Below are 23,625 nucleotides of genomic sequence, written 5' to 3' on the forward strand. Positions count from 1 at the left end.
CTAGCAAGTGCTAATATTTTATTTATTGCATTTTCCTTAAAAATTGTGTTTAGATTTTTTTTTTTTTAAATTCAGGGCAGCAAAAATGAAACAAAAACGAAGCATGAGCAGTAGAGGTAATGCAATATTCATTCTGGTGTGTCTATCACAGTATTTGCTCAGATGACTTCCTAAGGTCACTTTCAGGTCTAAGTTTCTATGACCACAAATAGCATCCTTGGCAAGTCTGATTTCGGTTTGGTGTTATCCAACTCATGGATTCCATGCAGGGCCTGCGAAGTCCTGAGACATAAAAGATTAATCCAGCCCATTGGACCCTGTGGTTCCTCACTTGGGAGTGCGTCGGGGCCGTAGGCCGGATTGGCCTTTCCCGCAATGAATCCCCCGGCGGCAGCCTGTTCTCCGCATTCGAAGTCGCTTGCTCCGCCAGAACGGACAGATGGGAGCGCTCCAGAGGCTGGTGAGTCTGCCTTTCGGTCTCCCCTAATCTCCTCTTAGGGAAAAGGTGCGGACAACCTGAACTGGGTGAGGGTGGGGATGTCTGTTTAGAATCAGGGGCTCGGCCCCCGGAGAGTGCCAGGGGACAGGGGCCTCCCGGGTCCTGGTGGCGAACGGAGACGCCAGAGCCGGGTAAAAGGAAGCCTGGCAGAAGGACCGGGAGGGGCGATGGCGAAGGTTCCAGCCGGAGCGAGGCAGGTTACCGCAGAGATTCTCTGCGCAGGCGGCAGCGGGGCCGGGGATGAGGCGCCAGGGCGGGATTTCGGGCGTGCCCGGGGCGCGGTGTTCAGAGCCCTGGGCTGCGACCAGCGGGGACGGCTGCTGGGGCCTGGCCCGGGTACCTTGGACCAGAGCTCCCTCCCGATCTGCAGAGGTGGGGCAAGGAGCGAGTGGCTTTTCAGCCTCAGAGCTGCGGAAAGGGAGGGATGGAAACGAACTGGAGCCACCCTTACAGCCTTGGGCACAGGTGACCCGCTAGCGGGACATCCTCTCCGCCTTAATACTTTACGCCCCCGCGGGAGCGGCTCCACCGCGCGCTCTAGCACAGGACGAGCTCTGCTGGAGCCTTAAGCGCTGAAGACCATTTCAACACCCACTGCGCACGCGCCGCCGGCGTCCAATGGGAGTGATCGCACCGGCCCCGCCACGCGCGTGCGCGCCTCCGGCTCCGCCGCTGGCCGGCGCCCCCCTGGCGCAAAGCCCGCCCCGCAGGCTCCTCTGCTCCCGAACGCCGGCGACATGGGTGCGTGCCCGGTGCCGCCCCGCGACCTGGAGAGGGCGGCATGCCAAAGCCCGCCCGGCCCCGGCGTTTCTGACGGAGAACTGCGGCCCGCCGTGCACTGCACAGGCGCAGCCTCTCTGGAAAGCCTCACGGAGACGCCAGACGTACAAAAAATACCGTGCGCTTGTGTGTACAGTAGAGTTAGGTGTGTGGGCCCAGAGGAGCGTGCAGGTGGCCGTCGGCAGGTAGGGCCCGGGCCGGCTGCGTGGGGTCGCAGGCTGCGGGGCCTGCGGGCCGCGGGCTCCCGCGTGAGCGTCCCTCGCGATACCTGCGCCGCCCTCCGGCTCTCGCCCGGCAGACACGCCCCGCGCCTGGCATCCTGGCCGCCTCAGCCGCTCGCACTGTGTCCTCTCCCCAACCCTCCTCTCCCCCAGGCTCCTGTTGAACTCTGCCCTGACGTCCTGCTTCACAGAGGGAATGGGGGCAGCCCTCCACCTCTCTGGGTGTCCCCCGAACCTGCACTGACTTCCCTGAGCTCTCTGCGTGGGGCCTTCCCTTATCTCCTTTAAGTCTGTGTTGATGTCACCTTCTCCGGGCATACCCCGGGCCACCCTCTCCAAACGCTCCCTGCTCACCCTTCCCTGCTTTCTGTCTCAGTCGCAGCAGCTGGCATAATGTACACTGGTCTTGTTCATTTTGTAATTGCCTGTCTCCCCCCACTGGAAGGAAAGCTCCACGAGGTCCCGGATTTTGTCTCTCTTGCTCACTGCCATATCCCAGCATCTAGAGCAGTAAGTTTATGGTCCACAGTAGGGAGGCAAGAAATATTTGTTCACTGAATTAATAATCACCATCATAGCTAATGTCTGAATGCTTTTCATGACCAGTCATGGTTCTAGGCAATCTCCACGAACTATCTCAATGAATTAAACAATTTCCTGCTGTCTTGGAGACCTCCCAGCATCTCTGCCACATGGGCTCACTTGCCATCATCAGGCATTGTGTCTCTTGCTGCTGCCTGCAGATCTGCTGTCTTAGTTTCACTCTCACCTCCACACAGCCCACATGGAGCTTTGATGTGACTACAGTGAGACTAAACCCCTGGGTTCTCACTTGGCTTCCTCCTATGGCTTCCAGCTTCGGGGGAAGTTATATAGGCCTTATAGGAACTATGGGCATTCAGGGTACCTGTTATGGACCTGTCTCCAGACCTGTGGCAAGATCTCTGGCAGAATCCTGCCCTCTGGAGCCCCCAGTATCTCACCAAATGGTGGACGCATGTCTGTCTTTTCCCTGGCTGCATGGGGACAGGCACTTGGTATTTGACTGATGAATGAATAAGTAGTCCCCAGGTTCTGGAAATTCTTTAGAAAATCTTTAGCCACATATGCTTCTGCCATGAAACTTGTATTTGTTTTAAAAAAATAATAAACTTGACTTGCAGCACTTTAAATTTGTAGGCCAATTTGCCACAACAAGAAAGGCAGTATGATTTACTGAGAAAAGATCAATGACTTGATTTTTAAATAGCCAGCTACTTTGTGAATGCCTAGGAAAAAAGCTGAGGGAAGTAGTTCACTGTTGTACCTTTTGAAGAGTGGAGAACTTTCAGCATATACTGAATTTTCTGAAGAGAAGAGTGGGGTTCTGCTATATGCCAGCCATGTGACCTAGGTAATTCCTCTCCTCTGTGCCTCAGTTTCCTCACTGCCTGGTTTAAAGAAATTGCAGTGCTATAATTGGTAGGTTCTGGTCCTGGGGGGGAGGGGGAGGCTGTTATTAATCACTTGGTACCCTCCCTTCTCTCCTTAGATTCAAGGCAAGGTCCTGTTCCTGACCATCTGTGCAGCTGGCATTGGTGGGACTTTTCAATTTGGCTATAACCTCTCCATCATCAATGCCCCAACCTTGGTATGTACCATCTGTGCCTACTATCACCAGCTGAGTGGGTGCTGGGTGAGGGCTGACAGCTGCCCCCGTGGGGGTTCGGGCCAGCATCCACTTGGCGGAGCTTTCTCCCACACACGCACCTCCACTGAGATGTCCCACAGGTACTACAGGTTCAAATCCAGCCCTGCGTCAAGCCGAACTCCTCCTGAGTCCCTGATGTCTGTGGATGACTCCATTGTCCACCCAGTGCCTGGGGGTCAGCCTTTACTCTGCCCTCCCTCTCTCAGACACTAAGTACTTTTTAACTATGTACCTCTGTTTTCTCCCTGTGTCTCTGCCATCACCCCGGTTCAGGCACCGTCTCTCTTGTCTGGATTGCTGGTCCAGCCTCCTCACTGGCCTCCCTACCTTCAGCTTCTCCCCTTCTGCAACCTTTCAAGTTTGATCAAGATACATTCTGTGTCTCCCTAGTGCCTAGACTCACCCATCTGAAATCCAGCGCTTCCTGGGATCAGAGCCTGTTCATCTGCCCCCCGCCTTCATTCCCCAGCCCTACTACCCAAGCAGGTTATGCAGTTCCCCAACTGCGCTGAGGAGCCCTCTCCACCCCACATGCAGAACCCTTCAAGAACCACCCAAATTCCACCACCTTCCTGAAGGCTTCCTTTAACAGCCCCCAAGCTGGAAGTCACCCCTCCCTCCCCCGCCCTTGCGGTAGGCTGTCACTGTCACTTGGGTTGCGTGTTGGTTGTTTGGGGCCTATCTCTTCCTCCTGCTGGCTTGTGCTCAGTGTGGAGTCATCTGTGAATTCCCAGCAGCTGATGCTGGCCTTGCCCCTGTCGATGTTCATTGAGGTTCAGGAACAAACACCCCTCCTACTTCCCTCTGATATCCTCTCCTTCCTCCCCTGATGCCCTGCTGGTGCTCACCAATGGCCAGTTCCAACAGAAAGCTGGTCAGCAAGGGAGCCCACTAATGGGGGCCATGAAGGTGGCTTCCACAGCCAAAAGCAGGGGGATGGGGTGATAGTGGGCTCAGGGCGGCAAATGGAGGCTGTCCTGGAGCACTAGGCTCCAGGAGACACTGTGTGTGAAAGAGAATTTGTGCTCAGGTGAGTTTGTTCTGCCCACAGCAAGGAAGTATTGCTCAGGAGACCTGGGGCCTCTGCAGAGGCAGAGCCCTGATGGGGAGAAGGCCTATCGCCTGTAGTCCCCTCCCTGGGAGGCTGACTGGCATCTCTGTTCACAGCACATACAGGAATTCACCAATCAGACGTGGCAGGTGCGTACTGGCCAGCCACTGCCTGACCACCTGGTTCTGCTTGTGTGGTCCCTCATCGTGTCTCTGTACCCCCTGGGGGGCCTCTTTGGAGCGCTGCTTGCAGGGCCCCTGGCCGTCACGCTGGGAAGGTGAGTGCTTCCTGTGTACCTCCAATGCCCTTTAACAAGGCTCACCCTAGTGTGCAGGATGAGGAATGTGGGAGAAGGCAGGTGCCTGGCAGGCCCCAGCCTCCTACTCTGCCTGTAATTTCACTGTGAGAGTCACAGTTCCACGAGGATTTGGTAGAGGGAGGAGTCCGTGCTATGCAAGAGGGAGGGCTCTAGTTTTAGTTCCACGTCTGCCAACAAATACTGTTTGACTGTAAACAAGTGTTTTCTCCCTGGGCCTCATTTCCCCCTTTGTATCCAACTGATGCAGTTTTTGTGTGGCAAACAGGGAAGACAGACTCTGACTGAATTAATTGAAAATTATGATAACTGGAAGGATACTGGAGCAGCTCACAGAATGAAATCAAATGCTCAAAAGCCAGGCCTTGAGAAGGGCAGGATCCGTGGTGGTGCTGAGGATCTCAACAGCCAGACCTTTGTACTTGCCCCCTGGGGGAGGATGGCTTCACATCAACTCCAGGCACATCTGTCACCAATGTCTTTATTCAAGATTCAAAATCCAGGAAGATGGATTGTTATTGGCCCACCATGTGTCACATGCCTACACCTGTGAATGAAGGGAGAGAAGCAATGGCAGTCAGAAAAAACAAATGACTATCACAGTCCACCCCTTTGCTGGCCACCCAGTGTGCGTGGACATCTTTCACCCATATAGCCAGCTCCATACGTGCCCCCTCCTAACAGTCATCCCATCATATACACCAGCAAGGAAGAAAGGTAATAATAGCTGTTGCCCGAATATCTAATGATACCTGGCAGAAGCATGAAGGGGAGGAATTGGAGATTCAAATTCAGTACATATGGGTATTCCAATAATAACCAATTGTTTTCCCATCCCCATGGCGGGGGTCCAGTGGAGTTCATCTTCCATCCAGTAGCTCACTGGAGCCCTAGCATGTGTTGCCATTTCTGGGGGTCAGGGTTGGCTGTGTAGGGTAGCAAGGTGTTTTAGTCAGCTTGGTGACAAAAAGCCCCTGGCCTTGATTGCGTGTGCATTTTGTATCCTTGTGACCCTACCTGCTACGTTACGAGCCGATGGAGCAAGCACTGAGGAAGGCAGCTGCCACCACAGAGGGGGCCATCCTGGCCACCTGATTATAAAGTGCCTCTTATACAGTGGCAGGGGCCTCTGGTGAGCAGAACATGGACATGTTTATATGGTCAGGTTCTGGGCCAATTCTGTGAGATCATATGTTTACACTTCCCTATACCTGGAAACCAGTCTTCAAATTCTGTTCCACCTAAGACTTTGACTATCCAACCAAACCCTTTAGAAAAGGGACAATATTCCATGCTCAAGATTCTGTCTATAGGAAGGGTCTAATTCTTCCAATATTCTTTAGGGCCACTTTTGAGTGGACCTTAAATCCATAGCTCTACCTTTCTGGCAGAACCCATGTATCCATGCAACCATCTGCAAACCAGGGTCAAGCTTTGTTTTGTTTTGTTTTAAACTAAAGACCAGAGGCCCTGGATGTGCCTGAGAGAAGGGTAGCAGTGTGGTTGATGTGAGTTACCTGCTCGCGGGACTCTTTGGGACCCACCCGGGGCAAGTTTGGTATCTACCATCTCTGTTTCATGATGGAGTGCTATAGGAGCACTCAACCTTAGCATAGGAATATCCTATGGCACCCAGTTCATGATTGGCATGTGGTCACCAGGTGTCCCAGTCTAGTGTTTTTTCCCCCTAGGGCCAAGTGACAAGCCAGGAGATATTTCTGATTAAGAGGAGAGTAATTTCTGGACTAGAGTAGCTTTACTCCCAAACCCTAGGTCTTGCTTGTGACTCTCTTAGGCAACTGCCACAGAGACTTTGAGCACCACAGAATCTCCCAAGTCTAAAGAGTCAAGGGGCAAAATTTGCATCCAGTTTGGACCCACTAGAGAATACTCCCCTTGCTTAGCTCCACTCAAAGCAGCCAGGTTTTTAAATCACTTGGGAAATGTGTCCAATCATGACACCCAATGTGGTATGTGCAGCCTCCAAAATGAAAAGAAGTCCTCTGAGATGTGCCATCCTTTGTAGAGGAAGGGCAACCGTTTATCATTCACTTTGGACGTATCTTAGTCCATTGGATGTCAGGAACTTTATTGATGTGGCAGCTCCCTCCTTTTTAAGCTTCCTCTCTTCGTCATGCTTTTACCTTACCAAGACATCTAGGGTGCTTTCTGCTTCTCCTCCTCCAGGCCCTTTCAGTAGAAAATCATCAGAGCAATGGGCCAACAGGATGCCCTGTGGAATAGGTTGTGGCCCAGAGCTGCTACATCTCCTAGGCAGGTCAGTAACAGTTTAATACTGTCCCTGCCAGGTGAAAGCTTAATGTCTCTACTGACATGCAGCAAAATATGCTCACCAGATAAATAGCCACAACTGAAGTATTTTAGTAATTTATACCAGTGAGGAAGCCAAATATAATGTATTAGTTACAATTGGCATTATCGCTGGATCCAGTTTGTTATAATCTACTGTCATTCTTTGTTCTCTAGACTCAGGAGACCTAACTTCATCTTGTATTCTGTCTCTGATGTGCTGTTGACTTTAGGCAGAGCACTGGCTTCCTCGAGCTCCAGTTTCCCTATCAGTACAGTGAGCCTTGTGATCTGCTGTGAGCTCTGACAAGTGGGTGACAGCACTCCTGAACTCAGTATCAGGAGCCCTGAGCCGATGCTTCACAACGGTGGAGCAGCTCACGTTCCCAGTCCCCACTTCCTCGTTTGCAGTCTGTCCCGTCAAACTAAGCATGGACCATCCAGCCGTCCAGAAGGTTCTGAATTAGATGTCAGTCGCTTCTCTTTACAAAGGATTTTGAGGAGAGTGGTGCTTAATTTGAGGGATAAAGCCATAAATACAAATTCTGTCATTTCAAGTTGTGTACAGGCAGAAAGGAGAGTTTGGGGTATGTTGGGGGAGGGCGCCCCTCCAGGCATATGGCGTTTGACCCCAGGTGCAATGGCTAGGGGTCATTTCCACCCGTGTAGCTTAGGCTCCTTGACATAGTTCACACACAGAGGTCTGATTAGGGCTGGCTGGAGTTGCAAAGAGGGGTCCCCAGGAATAGTCCTGCTGGACTGACCTGAGCCTCTCTTGCCTGTGTTCTACTTCCCCCAAGGAAGAAGTCCCTCCTGGTGAGCAACGTCTTTGTGGTGGCCGCAGCGATCCTGTTTGGCTTCAGCCACAGAGCGCGCTCCTTTGAGATGATCATGCTGGGACGGTTGCTTGTGGGAGTCAGTGCAGGTATGGGGGAGGGCATCTAGTCCTGCCTGCCTCTCCGTTCCTGCTCATTCATTTATTCCCTTGTTGCTATCATTCATTCATTTATTCTCTTTAGTCATTGATCTGCTTTTCATTCATGCCCATCTTAATTTTGCAAAATGATTAAATATGGTTTATCTTAAAAGGCTCATATAGTTAGACGTTGAAAGTGGATATAGGAAAACGAAAAAGTTATACAGGAATGTGAGGACAAACATCCCCAAACCTGCACCAACGGAGGCCTGTGTTTGAGTAACACTCTAAGCCATGAGCTTCCTGGCAGCCAAGGTGATCTTTCTTCCAGACAGAGGCAGAATAGCCTCTTAGGGACTCATTTTTGGGGGCTTGTCATGTGAGGGAGAAGAATTTTGAGCACATCCATCTGGGCTTTTAGAGGCTCCCATCAACAAATCCCCTCTCGACTCCCTACTGTTTAGACAGCCAGATGTCAGTGTCTATATTAGTGATCTAGTCCTGTGAAACAAAGAACTTAAAAACTTAATGACTTAAAACAGCCAACATGTATTATCTGAACGGTTTCTGTGGATCAGAACCTGGGAGTGCTTTAGCTGGGTGGTTCTGGCTTGGGCTCTGTCGTGAGGCTGAGATCAAGCTGTCAGGCAGCGCTGCCATCTCAGAGGGTTTGACGAGGCTGGAGGATCTGCTTCTAAGATGACTGTTGGCAGGAGGCTGCAGTCCTCAGCCTGTGGGTCTCACACCATGGTGGCTGGTTCCCTCCAGAGTAAGTGACCGAAGTGCTCAAATACTTGGCCTCCTAGCTTTTGCCAGCTGTCACCATCTGGGGGCGGCAGTGGGAGTGCTGTCCAGTTCTCTTTTCCCACTGGTTGCGTGGGTGCCAGGTGTCTCTGGGGAAGCTGGATGTGAGAACCTACTGCAGTAGTGGTCAATGAAAGTGTTGATGTGAGAGCTGGGATAGCTGGTGGGCTTCCAGATGCCACCTTCTCTTCTCCTCCCACTGCCCACTCAGCTCCCTCAGAGCCCTTTACATTCATCCCAGTGACAGGGTCTAGAAAGATTTGATGACCATGGTGGGACTGGGGTGAGAGAACAGGATGGGAGCTGATCTGAAAAAGACTTCTCTCTCAGAAGTCCTGTGGGTGGGGAGGGACCCCTCCAGGCGCATGGGGTGAGGGAGCAGCTCTCAGTGCCAGGACCCAGTAGATGAGGTGCCAAGGAGGTGGGGGAGGCAGCCCTGGGAGTTGCAGGGGTGTCCAGCCTGATGACTGTCTCTGCTGTGCACATGTCCAGGTGTGAGCATGAACATCCAGCCCATGTACCTGGGGGAGAGTGCACCCAAGGAGTTCCGAGGAGCCGTGGCCATGACCTCAGCCATCTTCACTGCCCTGGGGATTGTGATGGGTCAAGTGGTCGGAATTAGGTAAGTGCCCCCCTCCATGTGCAGAGTGGTTTGAGGGGTGCCAGGAAAACCCTTCTTTGCTTAAATTTTCCCCTACCTATTAAGTAGATTAAGGCATTGCCTGTATGTATTAAGGTATTGAAACCTGTCCACTTCCATCTGGTCAGTACACAAAATGGGTATCAGCCAGCCACATTTCAGTGTGAATCACACTTTTCCATTCTCTCTAGGTCAGGAAGCAAAAAGCAGGTCTTGACAGAGAAGAGGGTGAAATTTTGGGCTTTTAAAGGGAAACAAGTCTTGGTCATCCTAGAAAAGAAGAGGCAGCAAAGCCTAGAGTCCTGGAAAGAGGAGTTGTTAGGGATAGGGTGGGGCCATGGCTCTGCCCTCTCTTGGGTCCTTACCTGGGTGGGAGGGATCTTGGTGTCTAGACCCAGAGCTGGTTAGGAAGAAGCACAGATCAGTGCAGACCCTCTATTCTCAAAAGGGCAGGCAGGCAGGTAGGGGACGGGGAGCAGGAGGATAGGGGAAAGGCAGGCAGGTAGGGGGCAGGGCTCTGGCAAGGAGGTGTCTGACCTGGCCTCCCCTCTACCTCTCCAGGGAGCTCCTGGGTGGCCCGCAGGCCTGGCCCCTGCTGCTGGCCAGCTGCCTGGTGCCTGGGGTGCTCCAGCTGGCCTCCCTGCCCCTGCTCCCTGAGAGCCCGCGCTACCTCCTCATTGACCGTGGGGACACTGAGGCCTGCCTGGCAGGTGAGTCCCTGACCTCAGGTTCCCAGACCACTCTTGACCAATGGGCGCACATCTGCTCAGAGCACGTGGGTCCCCTTTTCTCAGGTTTCATTTCTCAGGGAAAAGTTGTTCCTCGATTCGTGCCATCTGTCAATCCCTTCAAAACTCTTTATCAAAGGGTTGTCCTGAGTTCCAGGGCAGCAAGATGGAGCAGACCTAGCCCCCTGCCACCCAGGAACCCCAGGGTGGTGCAGAGAAAGAGCCCCCCCACACAAGCAAGATGAAACCATGTAAGACTTCACTGGCTCAATGCCAACAGGATGCTGATGGTCTTATCCATTAGCTATGGCCACAGTAATGATGCCCAAGGAACAATCCCCAAATCTCTGGCTTAAAACAACAGTAGTTTACCCCGGCCGGGTGGCTCAGTTGTTTGGAGCATCATCCTGTACACTGAAAAGGTTGCAGGTCTCATTCTGATGAGGGCACATACCTAGGTTGCAGGTTCAATCCCTGGTCAGGGTGAGTACGGGAGGCAACCAATCTCTCTCTCTCCCCCCCCCCACCTCCTTCTCCCCCTCTCCCCCCTTTCCTCTTTCTAAAAATTAATAAACATATCCTTGGGTAAGGATTGAAAAAAACAATCATTTACTGCACCTTTTAATCATTTATTTGCCGGGTTGGCTGCACAATTCTGCTGATCTTAGCTGGGCTGGCTCTGGTGTCAGAGTCAACTGAGGATCCACGAGTCCAGGCTGGTCTGGGCTGGAGCAGTTCAGCTCTGCTGTACATGCCTCTCCTCTCTTGATACCAACCAACTAATCCATGAATGCTCTTGTTCTAGTGATGGCAAAGGCACAAGAAAGCAAATCCAGTTGATTAAGCACTTTCCAAACCTTTGGTCCCCTCATGCCCATTAATATCCCATGACCCGAGACTCACTTTTCTGGACCCAAAGTTAAAGAATGGGAAAATCAACGGCATATCCTCCCGCATGGCAAAAGGGCATAGATTTACAGAGGAGGAAGAACGGGCTCACTAATATATTCTCCTCCGTTTGCCCTCATGGCCACAGTTATTCATGCCCCTCCCCTGTGTAAAACATGCTTATTGCCATCAGTGACCCACCCTCCAAAGTCTTATCCAATCATGGCACCAGTCTTGAAGTGCAGGCCCTTAAGATCACATCAAGTCTATATGTGCCTTCTCTTGATACAGAGGCCTAGGAACTAAAAACACAACTTTTCTACTCCTCCTTTACTCAGTGGTGAAAGAGGGACAGTGTAACTAGAATTAACCCTCATTTCCCAGAAGGAGGCAAGAAAGCAGAATGCAGTCACCAATCCATAGCAATGCTGAAGTGCCCTTGGGAAAACACTGCTAGATTCCCCTGCCTTGGGGGTGGGGAATGTTCCTCTGCCCCCCCTGGGAGGAGGTCCCCAGGCCATGGTTTCCCCAGGTTCATGCTTCTGCCCTCCAAGATATCCTTCCTTTTCCCAAGCCTCCCTTGACACCTCCTAAAGAGAGTATTGGAAATGTACCTGTAGAAAGTTGAGGCACAGAAGTCTTTACATTTCAAACTGTCTCAGTCTCTTCTCATCCAGGATGGCAGAATTTTTGTCAATATAATTTTCTCAAAAACAGTGTGAATTTTCTGTGTATTTGATTTATGTGCCAAAAAGCCACACCCACAGTTCTTTTTCAGATATGCTTCTCTCCTAAAACCTAATTACTGGAATTTTGGGCAAGTCAGGCTGCTGTAGACCAACACCCTTAAGCCCCCCGTAATGCCCTCTTTTTTCATCCAGGAGGGTCAGTGAGTCACTGCCTTACGCCGCACCCTGATTTGATCTTTACCCTGGGTCTGCGGCTCACTGGCTGGCTTTGGACTTAATCTTTGCTCTCAGGCTCTGACAATTTAAGACATTTTGCTAGCTGGAGAGGCTAGAAATAATAAACAGGTTTGTTTTGTTTTTTATTAAACTAACCTAGCAAGTTTGGAATAAGTTAAAGTTAAATTAATTAAGTTTTGTTCCCTCTGAAGGTCTTTTTTGTGCTCATGTCTTTTTTATAAAGCAAGCTTAGAATATTCAGTTAAAAGCGGCCAGTTGATGCTTTCAACACTTGGTGGTCTCTTCACCCAAGTCCAGAGTTTCACTAGCTCTGTTTTTTTTCTTCCATGCCACTGCACTGCACACTGGGGTTTCATTTGTCCTCACCATTCTGTCTGCTCTCGGGACCAGTACCATAGGTCATGGGTCCTAGTTATGGTGGCACCCACTCTTTGTACTAATTTATTTATCAGTTTTCTATTTCTGCCCAACAATCGCTGCATCTCAGTGGCCAACAAAAGAAGCAAGTGCGCAGCTCAAGCCTCTGTGAGCTCTCTGGAGTTGGCTGATGTCAGGCTGGGTCTGGCCGGTGGCCCTGCCCCTTTTGGTCACTCATACAGGTCTACTGAACATTGGCTGATCTAGTACGGTACCAGCTGGGCCATCTCTACTCCTCCTAGGACCAGTGATGTAGCCTAGCAAATTTTTATGATAATGACAGAAGAGCAAATAGAAATGAGCAAGGTCCCTTAAGGCCTGGGCTTGAGCAGGGGGCATGCCCTCCCTACAGACTCATCCTATTGGTCAGAGCCAGTCCCATGGCCAAGCCCAGTGCCAAGGGATGTGTACGTGCCCATTTAGTGGAAGCAACTGCAAAATCACATAGCAAAGGGCACTGATACATGGGGAGAGTGAAGAATTAGGGACGATGGCAATGTACCACAATTGCCATATTCTGTCTGATGGATCTGTAGAATCCCAAGGTTCTAAAGCCCTTTCTGGACCATGATGCTGTGAACTGACAGCCAGGAAGATCGCCCCACCTGACCATGAGGGCCCAGGGAGAGAGGGGAGTTGGCAATGGGTAACTCACTGTGGGGAACCAAAGAGAGGCCAGGGAAAAAGAGCTCAGCAACCCCCTCTTCTGTCCCAGCACTGCAGCGGCTGCGGGGCGCCAAGGACTTGGCATTGGAGCTGGCAGAGCTGGAGGAGGAGCACACTGCCTGCCAGGGCCTGCGAGCACGGCGCCCCTGGGAGCTGTTCCAGGATCGCACCCTACGAAGGCAGGTGTTGAGCCTCGTAGTCCTGAGCAGTGCCATGGAGCTCTGCGGGAACGACTCGGTGAGGTTCCCACCCTATTTCCCCCCACCCTCAGGCCCCCTAGCCCTGGGGCTGCGTGCTGCAGGCCCCTGGGAGCCCTGGAGGTTGCAGGGAGCCAGTGCCCCCAGAGCCGGCCCTGTGCCCACCTCCCCCAGGTGTACGCCTATTCTTCTTCTGTGTTCCGGGAGGCAGGAGTCCCCCAGGAGAAGATCCAGTATGCCATCATCGGGACCGGGTGCTGCGAGCTGCTCACAGCATTTGTCAGTGTGAGTCTGGCTCTGGGCTGGCCCTTTCCCAACCCTGTGGAAGAGGGGGGACTTGCGAGCTGCTCACAGCATTTGTCAGTGTGAGTCTGGCTCTGGGCTGGCCCTTTCCCAACCCTGTGGAAGAGGGGGGACATGCGAGCTGCTCACAGCATTTGTCAGTTGAGTCTGGCTCTGGGCTGGCCCTTTCCCAACCCTGTGGAAGAGGGGGGACATGAGATGCCAACACCCTGAGGACTTCAGTCCTCTTCTTTAAGCCATCTCCACTCCAGGTCACTCTGTTAAAATGGGGGAGTTAGCCAGCATTTATCGAGCACCTACTATTTGCTGGGCCACTATTTTGAGATGAGGAAACTCAATGAAGTTGGGTGACCTCTGGGAAATTAATTCCTTAATCTTCTGAAGCAATAAACTGGTCCCTTCCCCACCATCCGCTTCCTCATGAGGACCCTCCCCACTGCCCACCCCCAAACCAAGGGGACCATAGCCTGGGTGCCTGAGCCAGTTACAGAGTGCCCCTTTCCTTTGCAGTGTATTGTCATTGAGAGAGTGGGCCGGCGGGTGCTGCTGGTGGCAGGATACTGCCTGATGACCTGCTGGGGGATCATCTTCACAGTGGCCCTGTGCCTGCAGGTAGCTGGGTGAGGATGAGGGGTGAGTGGCTGTATGCTGGCTGATCTCCACCTCACCCCATCCTTCTGCTGCAGAGCTCCTTCCCCTGGATGCCCTACCTGGCCATGTCCTGCATCTATGCCTTCATCCTCAGCTTTGGCATTGGCCCTGGTGAGTGGGCTCAAGGGGCTCTGGGGTTTGGGACTTGCTGAAGGAACATGGACATTTGGGTGAAAGATGGGTGGATGTGAATGTAATATTGACTGCTCGCCCCACCCCCACCTGTATGCCATCATCAGGACTGGGGGCTGGAAGAACACCAAGGGGCCCCCACTCCCATATCTGGGGACTTTCCCTAGCTGGCAGTCTCCTGTGCCTCTCCCCCTTTCAGCTGGAGTGACAGGGATCCTGGCCACGGAGCTGTTTGACCAGATGGCCCGGCCTGCTGCCTACATGGTCTGCGGGGCGCTCATGTGGACCATGCTCTTCTTGGTTGGGCTGGGGTTCCCCTTCCTCATGGTAGGCCTGCCCCTCCCCTGGGGGGAGCTGCCTTAGGTTTTGTCCCTGTCAGCATGAAAACCCCAGTGGGAGGCCTCCATCCAAGGAGACTGAGACTAAAGGGGATGGGCTATCTAAGCAAAGAAGGACAAGTCCCTCTTTAATCTGTTATGGGGCCTTTGATCTTGGGGCAGAATGGGGCCCTACTGAGTCTCAGGGTCTTTTTTAACCTATAGGAGGGATTGTCCTACTTCCTCTATGTGCCTTTCCTCGTTGTCTGCGTCTGTGGGGCCATCTACAGTGGCTTCTTCCTCCCTGAAACCAAAGGCAAGACCTTCCTGGAGATCTCCGAAGAATTGCACAGACTCAACTTCCCCAAGCGGAGCCAGGGCCCCACGTGGAGGGGCCATAAGGTCATCCAGTCCACAGAGCTGTAGCCCCACACTTGTGGCTGGGGCCCAGATCCAGCTGCTGCTCTGCCCTTTGCTTCCTCTCATTTACGAGCTCCTGTATTCATTCATTTAATGAGTGTTCATTAAATGAGCACCTACTCTGTGCAGGCATAGTGCCAGGTGCCTAGCAACAGTGGTGAGTGAGAGAGATGGGATTCAGGACCTCTTAATGTTCCCCATCTAGAGGCAGTGAACGAACAGGAAACCAATAAAAACATAACTACAAACTCAGGGAAATGCAGTGAAAGAAACATACAGGTTGTGAAGGGTGTGCATACCCTGGGGGTGGGGGTGGGGCTGACCTAGTTTGAGAGGGTCATGGTCAGAAAAGAATTTTCTGAGGAATTGGTTTTTAAAAAATGAACTTTATTGGCCTTGGCCGGGTAGCTCAGTTGGTTAGAGTGTCGTTCCCGTACACCAAGGTTGCGGGTTCAATCCTTGGTCTGGGCAGATACAAGAATCAACCAATGAATGCATAAGTAAGTGGAACAACAAACTGATGTTTTTCCCTCTCTCCCCCTTCCTTCCTCTAAAAATCAATAAAAAGTAAAATTAAAATCAACTTTATTAACATATAATTTACATGCAATAAAATGTATCCATATTAAGTATACATTTGATGAGTTTTGACAGATTTATCTACCCATGAAACCACCAGACCACTACAATCAAAGTAGAACATTTACATCACCCCAAAATCTCCCTTTGCAAATAACCCACCTTACCCCCAGCCCAAGCAATCACTGACCTGTTTTCTGTCACTATAGGCCAGATTTGCCTTTAGAATTTGACATAAATCCATGCAGTATGTGTGCATTTGTGCCTGGCTTTGCTCCAAATAAAGTTTTTGAAATTCATGCAGGTTGTTGCATGTATTAGTATATATTCCTTTGTATTTCTGAGTAGTATTCTACTGTATGGATATAACATATTTTGTTTATCCATTTACCTATTGGTGGACATTTGGGCTGTTTCTGATTCTTGGCCATCATGAATAAAACTGCTGTGAACATTCCTGCACAGGTTGTTGTGTAGACATGTTTTCATTTCTTTTGGGTAAGTAAATTGCTGAGTTTAACAGTGAAGGTCGCCCAGCTGGAGTGACTCGGTTGATCGTCATCTGTGTGCTGAAAGATTGCCGGTTCAATTCCTGGCAGGGGCACATACCTGGTGTTGGGTTCAATCCTAGGTCAGGGCATGTACAAAAGGCAACCGGTTGATGTTTCTCTGCCCCCCCTTCCTCTCTATAAGTATGTCCTCGGGTGAGGATTAAAAAGTAATAAATAATGAAGGTATGTTTAGCTGTAGAAAAAATTTTCCGAAGTGATTATACTGTATGACATTCCCACTAGCAATGTGTGAGAATTTCAGATGTTCCAAGTCCTCATCAGCACTTGATATTGTCAGTCTTTTTAATTTAGCCATTCTAGTGAGTGCATAATGGTGTCTCGTGGTTTAATTGAGGTATTTCCCTGATGACTCACAATGCTGAGCATCTTTTCATCTGCTCAGTATGGCCATTCATCTATTTTCTTTTGTGAAGAATTTGTTCAAATATTTTGTCCAGTATTTATTTTTATAAAATTTCATTAATTAGAGCAGTTTTAAGTTCACAGCAAAGTTAAAAGGTACAGAGATTTCCCATGTGCCTCCTGCATGCCCCCCCCCCCACACAGCGCCTCCCTCATTATCAACATCTCCCACCAGAGTGGGACATTCGTTAAAATCAGTGAACCTACAGTTACACATCACTGTTACCCAAAGTCCATAATTCACATCAGGGTTCACTCTTGGAGTTGTACTGTCTATGGATTTGGACAAATGTCTAATTATATGTATCCATCATTATTAGTATCATACAGAGTAGTTTCACTGCCCTAAAAATCCTCTGTATTCTGTCTGTGGTGGGGGTGTTGGAGGAAGGGTGCCAGCTTCAGAGCCTGGTTATCTCAAGACAGGGAGAGTCTGGGCCTAGGCCTCTAGGGAAATGGTACTTCCATTGTGAGAGATGAGGAGCTCCCTACCCCACTTGGCGCTTTTTGGGTCTCCACTTGGGCAGACATCCTGACGAAGAGCTGGTTAGGAAGAAGCATAGGACAATGGAAAGCCTCTGCCCTTAGGAACACAGGGAGGCAGGTGACAGGGCTCTTGCAAGGAGGCGTCTGGCCCAGTTTCTCCTCGTCTCCCAGGTAGCTTCTGGGTGGCCCACAGGCCTGGCCCCTATTTCTGGCCAGCTGCCTGGTGCCTGGGTGCTCCAGCTGGCCTCTCTGCTCTTGTTCCCCAAGGCCTGTGATACCTCCTTATTGCTGGTGGAGACCCTGAGGCTTGCCTGGAAGACACCTTCAGGTACGGCTGGCTGGAGGACACCAGTGGGGGCGATGACCCACCACCAGGTCTTCTTTCACTATGACTGGAGGGGGAGAGGGTATTTTTGCTTGTCTTTGCTGGGGCTTTTACCACATTCAGTGAACAAGGACATAGGGACTGGTGAGTGGGAGACTGTCAGGGGTAGGGCCAGCTGGGTGGTTTTGGCAGGAAGGAGTAATGTAGTTGGGGAGGAGATGGACTGGTAGTAGACCAGACCATCCACAGACATGGACTGATGACCAGGTTCTTGTCGGGGAGAGGCAACGAAGGGAAGAGTGGGTAACCCCTCTGGGGGGTGCTGGTAGGCCAACCCCACCATGCCTTCCCCCTTCTACCCCCTCTCTCCAGGATGGGTAAGTCAGCTCCTGCCCTTGGAGATGTTCAATCCAGGGGCCAGCTGCCCACTTAAGGGTATTTGGGGTGCTCACTGTGGGCCACAGTCCTCACCAAGCTGACATATCCCTACATCATGAGATTTTCTTTCCACCCCCTTCTCTGTCCGGTAGCCCCTACCCACAGGATGTGACACTCGAGAAGTGCTCTGCACCAGCCAGGAGCAAGACTGGGGCTGAAACTTTGACAAGCAGTGCTTTGAACAGAGAGGGGCTTATTTCTCTCCTCTAACTGAATGGTGGCTGAAGGGCTTGGGCAGAGCCATCAGAGCCCCAGGCTCTCCTGGGTTGCCCACCTACTTCAGCAAAGCAACTATTTTGCCATAAATCTCATACATTGCATGAGCCACAGCTTCCTCACATGGCCTCACCTGGTTGCCAGGGGCTCTGGAGCAGGGAATGTTCTAATCAGAACTGGGATTCTCTCAGTGAGGATGAAGGGGGAGAGGATCTCAGCAGGGCGGCAGCCATGTCTGCCAATGCCTCCTGGTGCAGGTGTCCTATTGTTAAGTGATAATTATTGAACCCTATTGATGCCAGATGTATTACTTTTCTATTGCTCCTAGAACAAATTACCACAAATTTAGCAGCTTAAACCAATACACATTTATTATCTCACAGTTTCTGTGGGTCAGACGTCCCGCATGGTGTGACTGGGTCTTCTGCTTAAGGCCTCACACGGCTGAAGTGAAGGTGCTTCATCTCAACTAGGAAAGAACCCACCTCCATATTCATTCAGGTTGTTGGCAGAATTCAGTTCCTTCTAGTTGTACGACTGAGGCCCCTGGCCCCCATCGTCGTCAAAGCCAGTATAGCACATGGAGCCCTGTTCTGAGTCTGGCTTCCCCTTCTGCCACATCTCTCTGACTACCTGGAGAAAATTCTCTGCTTGTAAAGGCTCATGTGATTACATTGGGTCCACCCAGATAATTCATGATAATCTCCCTAATTACATTCTGTAAACCTAATTACATCCTCAAAGTGCCTTTTGCCATGTAACGTAACATATTCCCAGGTTCCAGGGATTATAGCGTAGACCTCTTTGGAGGCCCTCTGACTACCACTGAGGTACAGGGTCAGGAGGTAGGCAGATAGCAATAGCCAAAAAGAGACAGTCTCCACTCATGGAGCTTACCCCCTAGAAAGGAAGATTAACTCACAAATAGAAATATGGTAATGACCTTGAAGGACAGGACAGATGCTGGGCACATTACAGGACCTGACAGAGCCAGGAACTCTGAGTGCTTTCCCAAGGAACTGAGAATTTCAGGGCCAATCCCCAAGCCAGGAGCCAGGAGCATGGCATGGAAGGTCAGTGGACAAGGCCCAGAGAACAAGAGAGGGTGGTGCAAGCCGTGGGGTGGGGAGGTTACCAGGGCATTGTGACCCTACTACCTCTAATATCAGAGAAGACTATCACCAGTATTTAGACCACTAGGTCCTCACAACACCCTTCTGTAAGGTGGAAATTACTGGCATCCCCAAATTACAGGTGAGGAAATTGAGGTTCAGAGTGGTCAGCCAAGTATCCAAGCTAGTAAGAGGGGGGGCCTGGGAATTATATCGCCTCCTTAGAAAATCAGTGCTCACTGCTACTGGAAACAAGTTGGGGGAGGGTAAGAGCAGACGGCAAATGGCTCAGAGGCTCTCCTGATCAGAGGAGGATCCCCTGTACTACAGTAATAACCTGAAAATGGCTGTGGCTCACCTTCAGGGGCATTGCAGGTGTTTGCTGGCCAGGCTTCACCCTGTCACCCACTTCCGCTATCTCAGAGAGCAGTAAACCAGGTGCTAGCTTTTGAACCTTCTGCCTGGAGTCACTCGTGTCATTTCTGTTCACATTTCACTGGGCAACGCAAGTCATATGGCCAGAACTGCTGCTAGGGTCAGGGAAATATGCTCCTCCCTCAAGAGGCCAGGCCAGGCCAAAGGTAATGCCAGCCAGCTAGCTTAGTCATGGTGAGGTGGGTGGAGAGAAGTGAGAATAATGGGTGACAGGGGAAGGTGATACATTCCACTGGCAGGTAATTAGGACTTCCAGGAAAAGCAATGCACTTGGATTTGGACATAGAGCAGGATGTGCTATGTTGGCTGCTGGGCCTCAGAAGAACGTCCTGGGCTAGAGACATGGCATAGAGTGCATTAATCAGTGCACCAGTGGCTATCATCAAGGCCAGTTTGTGCTGGGCCACCTGAACCTATTGCATGTCCCAGAGACCAAGGATAGAGCCTTCCTGGAGAGTTCTGAGGACTTGGCCAAACACAACATGTCCCATCTAGCACCTAAGCTTACCCCCTAGAAAGGAAGATTAGCTCACAATGGACTAGAGAGATCCGTTCCCCAGCACAGCACCCTAACCAGGAGGCTCCTCAGATTGGGAGTGGGGGTGGCCACTTAGCCACAGGCCCTCTGCCCAGTGATGACAGGGCTTGCAGGCTTACCTCTGGCTCTCGGTATGGCCAGGGCCCCAATTCAGTTGCTGCCCTGTCCTCTTCCTGCCATCTCATGGCTATCTTCATTCACCCATTCATTTATTCAGCCAGTATTTAGTCTTGTGTGCTTGGCACCCACTAGATGCCCGCTGAGCTAAAGTGGAAGAGACAAAGAATTCAGCAGGAGCTGAGAGGGTACCCTAGAGGGTCTGACTAGGGTGGGGCTTCCCTGAAAGCTCAAGTTCCCAGACCCGCAGAGAAATTGTCCAAGGGACCTGAAGTCTGGGGGTGGGCCAGAAGTCTACCTGCTGAGGACTGCCTTTGGCCCGAAGAGCTGTGCCTGGGCCACACCTCCTATGCCTCCCGGCCTCCTCGCCCACCCTGAAGGGGGCGGGGGTACTGCGGGGAAGGCACCTGGGCGGTGACTCTGTTGTGGCAGCTCTCCTGCCACCTGAGGCGATCCCTCCCTCCCTGCCCCCCCCCCCCCCAGGACTGCAGTCCTTGGGACTTATGGCCCGGGAGACTCAAGACACACAAGGGCTCAGCGCGTGTGACGCAATGAGACGGGACTTCACCTACTTGACTGGCTCTGAGCCCAGGGAGGGCCTGGGACCATCTGTCCTATTAACTGCTGTATCCCCAGCTCCCGGCACACTGACGTCACTGAGTAAACATCAGTGACTAAATGAAAGGACTGACACAGAAAAGAGGAGCAGGCAGATTCCTGGCCGCCACGCGGGGAAAGGCTGTGAGGTGAGCGAAGCCCGGGCCTTCGCGGGACAGGCTGGCCGGCCCTCTCGGAGTCCCGCCCGCGGCGACGCCCCCAGTCACACGGCGGCGGCGGCATCACTGGGGCGGGGCCTCCGCCGCGGTGGCGTCACGGGGGGCGGCGACGCAGCCGCACAGGGGCGGAACTGGGCGGCCGTCACGTAGCGCAGGTTCCCGGGCTGCAGCCGCGCGTGAGTGAGCGGGCTTGTCTGGTTCTCGCCGTCCTTCCATCATGCCGATGTTCGTGGTGAACACCAACGTGCCCCGCGCCTCGGTGCCGGACGGGCTTCTCTCCGAGCTCACGCAGCAGCTGGCGCAGGCCACGGGCAAGCCGGCCCAGGTTTGTCGGGAGGGAACCGGAAGAGGGGATGCGCGCCGGCCGAGGCGCGCTGGGGCGGGGGTTGGCGACCCCGGTCGGGGAAGGGGCGGGGGGCGCCCGGGGCGAGAGTTCGCTCGGGTCCTCTGATCGTGTCCCATCCCCCGCAGTATATCGCGGTGCACGTGGTTCCGGACCAGCTCATGGCTTTCGGTGGCTCAAGCGATCCCTGCGCGCTCTGTAGCCTTCACAGCATCGGCAAGATCGGCGGCCCGCAGAACCGCTCCTACAGCAAGCTGCTGTGCGGCCTGCTGGCCGATCGCCTGCGCATCAACCCCGACAGGTGCGGGGGAGTGCCGGGGGGCGGGGGGCGCCGGGCGGGGGGCGCCTGGCGGGCAGCGCTCGGCCCGCGACTGTGCAGCCCACTCAGCACGGCTTCCACCCCCCGCAGGATCTACATCAACTACTACGACATGAACCCGGCCAACGTGGGCTGGAACAGCTCCACCTTCGCCTGAGGGCCACTCCGCCCCGAACCCATTGGCACCAGACCCTACCGCCCGAAGTATTTTCCCGCCTTGATCACAGCGACCCCCACCTCCGGGTCGGGAGAAATAAACGGTTTGGAGCCCTCGGCTTCTTGGGACTTCCTTGGCTTGTGGAATTGGTTCGGGGCGGGGGACAGTGACTGGGGAAACAAGGCGCAGAAAGGTGGCCCCTCAGAATCAGATGCCTGGTGCCTTCTGACCAGTCTTTCCCTTCTGCTTCCTAGCAGAAGGCCCAGTCTTGGTTGGCAGCCTGCCTGGGGCCACAGATCCAGGAATCAAACTCGAATGGGTGCCTCCCAGGACCCTCTGTGGCTCCAGTTGAGTCTTTTCTATTCTCATGGGCAGAGCCACCACGTGGGCTGGGGCTGGCAAGGAAGAGGGGAAGGGAAGCATTGGAATGCAAATCTGATTGGCCTGGGGTTGGACCTTTCTCTCAGCCCCACTTTCCTCCATCTTCCAGAGGAGCAAAAGATACCCTAAGGAGAGAAAGCCGTTCCCCTCCACCCTGTTCATTCTCTGCTAGACAGTTGCCCCAGTTTCTTGACTTGGAAAATCCTATTGTTAAACTTGGGGAATCAGTATCGAGGCCCAATATGACTGGGGTTTCCTGGCCCAAGATCACCTGTAGGGGTGGTAATGGGATGACAGTGGGCAGTTTCAGCTCCTGGACCTGGACCACAGGGGCCAGCCTGGGAGTGCTGCTTGCCCAGGCCAGTTGCCTTGGGCCAGAATGCCTAGCCACCCTGCAGTGTGAGAGTCTCCATGTATCTTGGCAGCAGTTGCCAAGCAAGGCCCAGCCACTGGCACTGGGCATTCATGTGCCTGAAGATGGTGCTAGCCAGGGCCAGCTCAACCCTTCGCTGTCTGCCCTGTGGGAGAAGTTAATTACGGCTCTTGCACAGAGAGAGGACTCCTCTGGGCAGGGGAAGGAACACCATTCCTGGGAGCTTGGCAAGGGGGGTGCCTCACCTCTGGACTCCTGCTGGCCTTGAGGCTTGTTGCTCTTCCTCAGCCTCTATCTAGGCAAGAATATCTTAGATGAAGGATGATTTTTTTTTTTTAATTCCATGAGATTTAAGTGAATTTGGTTTTGGAAGCTGAGGGATTCGAGGGAAAAGGGGTGCAGCCTGGGCCAAGCCTTTGGAGCCTGTTACTTCTGACGTTGGGAGTGTGGAGCAGGCCTGCCTCTGAGTCACAGGCAGTGACAAGCTCCTTTCTTGGGATGGCCGCCAGTGGCCCAGCCCATGCTGCACCCACTGCTCCTGCTCATGGGTCAACTGTATGGTGTCACTGTGAACATCCAGCAGGCATGAGCAAGAAGCTCCCGGGACCCAGCCTAGACCCAGGGCTGCTGCGCCCAGTCAGTTGGTGCTTTCCACATGGATCCACCCTCTCCTGTCTGTGGCAGCATTCTTGGCAGAGTCTGCTCTCAGGGGAAAGCCCACCTTGCTAATCAAGATGCCTGAGGATTGCTGCTTCTCGGTCCAGGTCCTGGTGTGTGTTGGGTGGGTGCTCTTCTCACTCAACCTGTCAGCTCAGCCCTGGGGTAGCAAGGATTTGCTTCCAGAAAAGCAGTGAGAAGGGAGAATCAGCTCGGAGTCAAGAAGGGTATGCCCCATCTTTGGGGGGTTGCTCCTCTTTCACAAAGGTCTGTGAGGGGCTCTCTTCCCCCTTACCTCAGGCTCATTCTGTCCTCCATGAAAGGGCTATGGAGCCTCACATCTATCTCTTTGTTGGGGTGGGGAGCACGGCCCCAGCTGCAGCAGAGGTCCCACTCAGCCCAGCTTGTAGGCTGGGGCCTCCCTCATGGATCTAAGCACCTGCCACTTACTAGGCTTCTATCTATGCTTCAGCCCCGGCCTTTATCACATTTCTTCAGGCCCCGTTCCACTTGGCCCTTAGCTTAAC

At 52.6% G+C, this 23,625-nt stretch overlaps 2 protein-coding genes across 2 annotated transcripts; both read left to right on the forward strand.

Moving 5' to 3' along the window:
- Positions 1 to 666: 666 nt before the first annotated feature.
- On the forward strand, positions 667 to 15,995 carry SLC2A11 (solute carrier family 2 member 11). Its single transcript, XM_087828774.1, has 13 exons — positions 667 to 835; positions 1,070 to 1,464; positions 3,032 to 3,130; positions 4,358 to 4,518; positions 7,668 to 7,792; positions 9,080 to 9,209; positions 9,789 to 9,937; positions 12,902 to 13,089; positions 13,224 to 13,334; positions 13,863 to 13,964; positions 14,039 to 14,114; positions 14,335 to 14,462; positions 14,678 to 15,995. The coding sequence occupies exons 1-13, from the start codon at positions 667 to 669 to the stop codon at positions 14,876 to 14,878; spliced, it is 2,034 nt and encodes a 677-aa protein (XP_087684900.1). The 3' UTR covers positions 14,879 to 15,995.
- Positions 15,996 to 21,009: 5,014 nt separating this feature from the next.
- Positions 21,010 to 21,806, forward strand: MIF (macrophage migration inhibitory factor). The gene is made up of 3 exons (XM_016204248.2): positions 21,010 to 21,193; positions 21,340 to 21,512; positions 21,621 to 21,806. The coding sequence occupies exons 1-3, from the start codon at positions 21,086 to 21,088 to the stop codon at positions 21,685 to 21,687; spliced, it is 348 nt and encodes a 115-aa protein (XP_016059734.2). The 5' UTR covers positions 21,010 to 21,085; the 3' UTR covers positions 21,688 to 21,806.
- Positions 21,807 to 23,625: the final 1,819 nt, after the last annotated feature.

Source organism: Miniopterus natalensis, chromosome 20 (assembly GCF_054644295.1).
Source record: "Miniopterus natalensis isolate mMinNat1 chromosome 20, mMinNat1.hap1, whole genome shotgun sequence".
In the NCBI taxonomy this organism is placed as follows: Eukaryota; Metazoa; Chordata; class Mammalia; order Chiroptera; family Miniopteridae; genus Miniopterus; species Miniopterus natalensis.

What these genes read in the sequence shown, in the direction of transcription:
- SLC2A11 (XM_087828774.1), top strand. Translation starts at nt 667, where the DNA reads ATGGCGAAGGTTCCAGCCGGAGCGAGGCAGGTTACCGCAGAGATTCTC. An exon ending in CTGGCCGTCACGCTGGGAAG is followed by an intron (nt 4,519 to 7,667) that starts GTGAGTGCTTCC and finishes ACTTCCCCCAAG; the next exon opens with GAAGAAGTCCCTCCTGGTGA. An exon ending in CACTGAGGCCTGCCTGGCAG is followed by an intron (nt 9,938 to 12,901) that starts GTGAGTCCCTGA and finishes CTTCTGTCCCAG; the next exon opens with CACTGCAGCGGCTGCGGGGC.
- MIF (XM_016204248.2), top strand. Translation starts at nt 21,086, where the DNA reads ATGCCGATGTTCGTGGTGAACACCAACGTGCCCCGCGCCTCGGTGCCG. An exon ending in CCACGGGCAAGCCGGCCCAG is followed by an intron (nt 21,194 to 21,339) that starts GTTTGTCGGGAG and finishes CATCCCCCGCAG; the next exon opens with TATATCGCGGTGCACGTGGT. An exon ending in CTGCGCATCAACCCCGACAG is followed by an intron (nt 21,513 to 21,620) that starts GTGCGGGGGAGT and finishes CACCCCCCGCAG; the next exon opens with GATCTACATCAACTACTACG.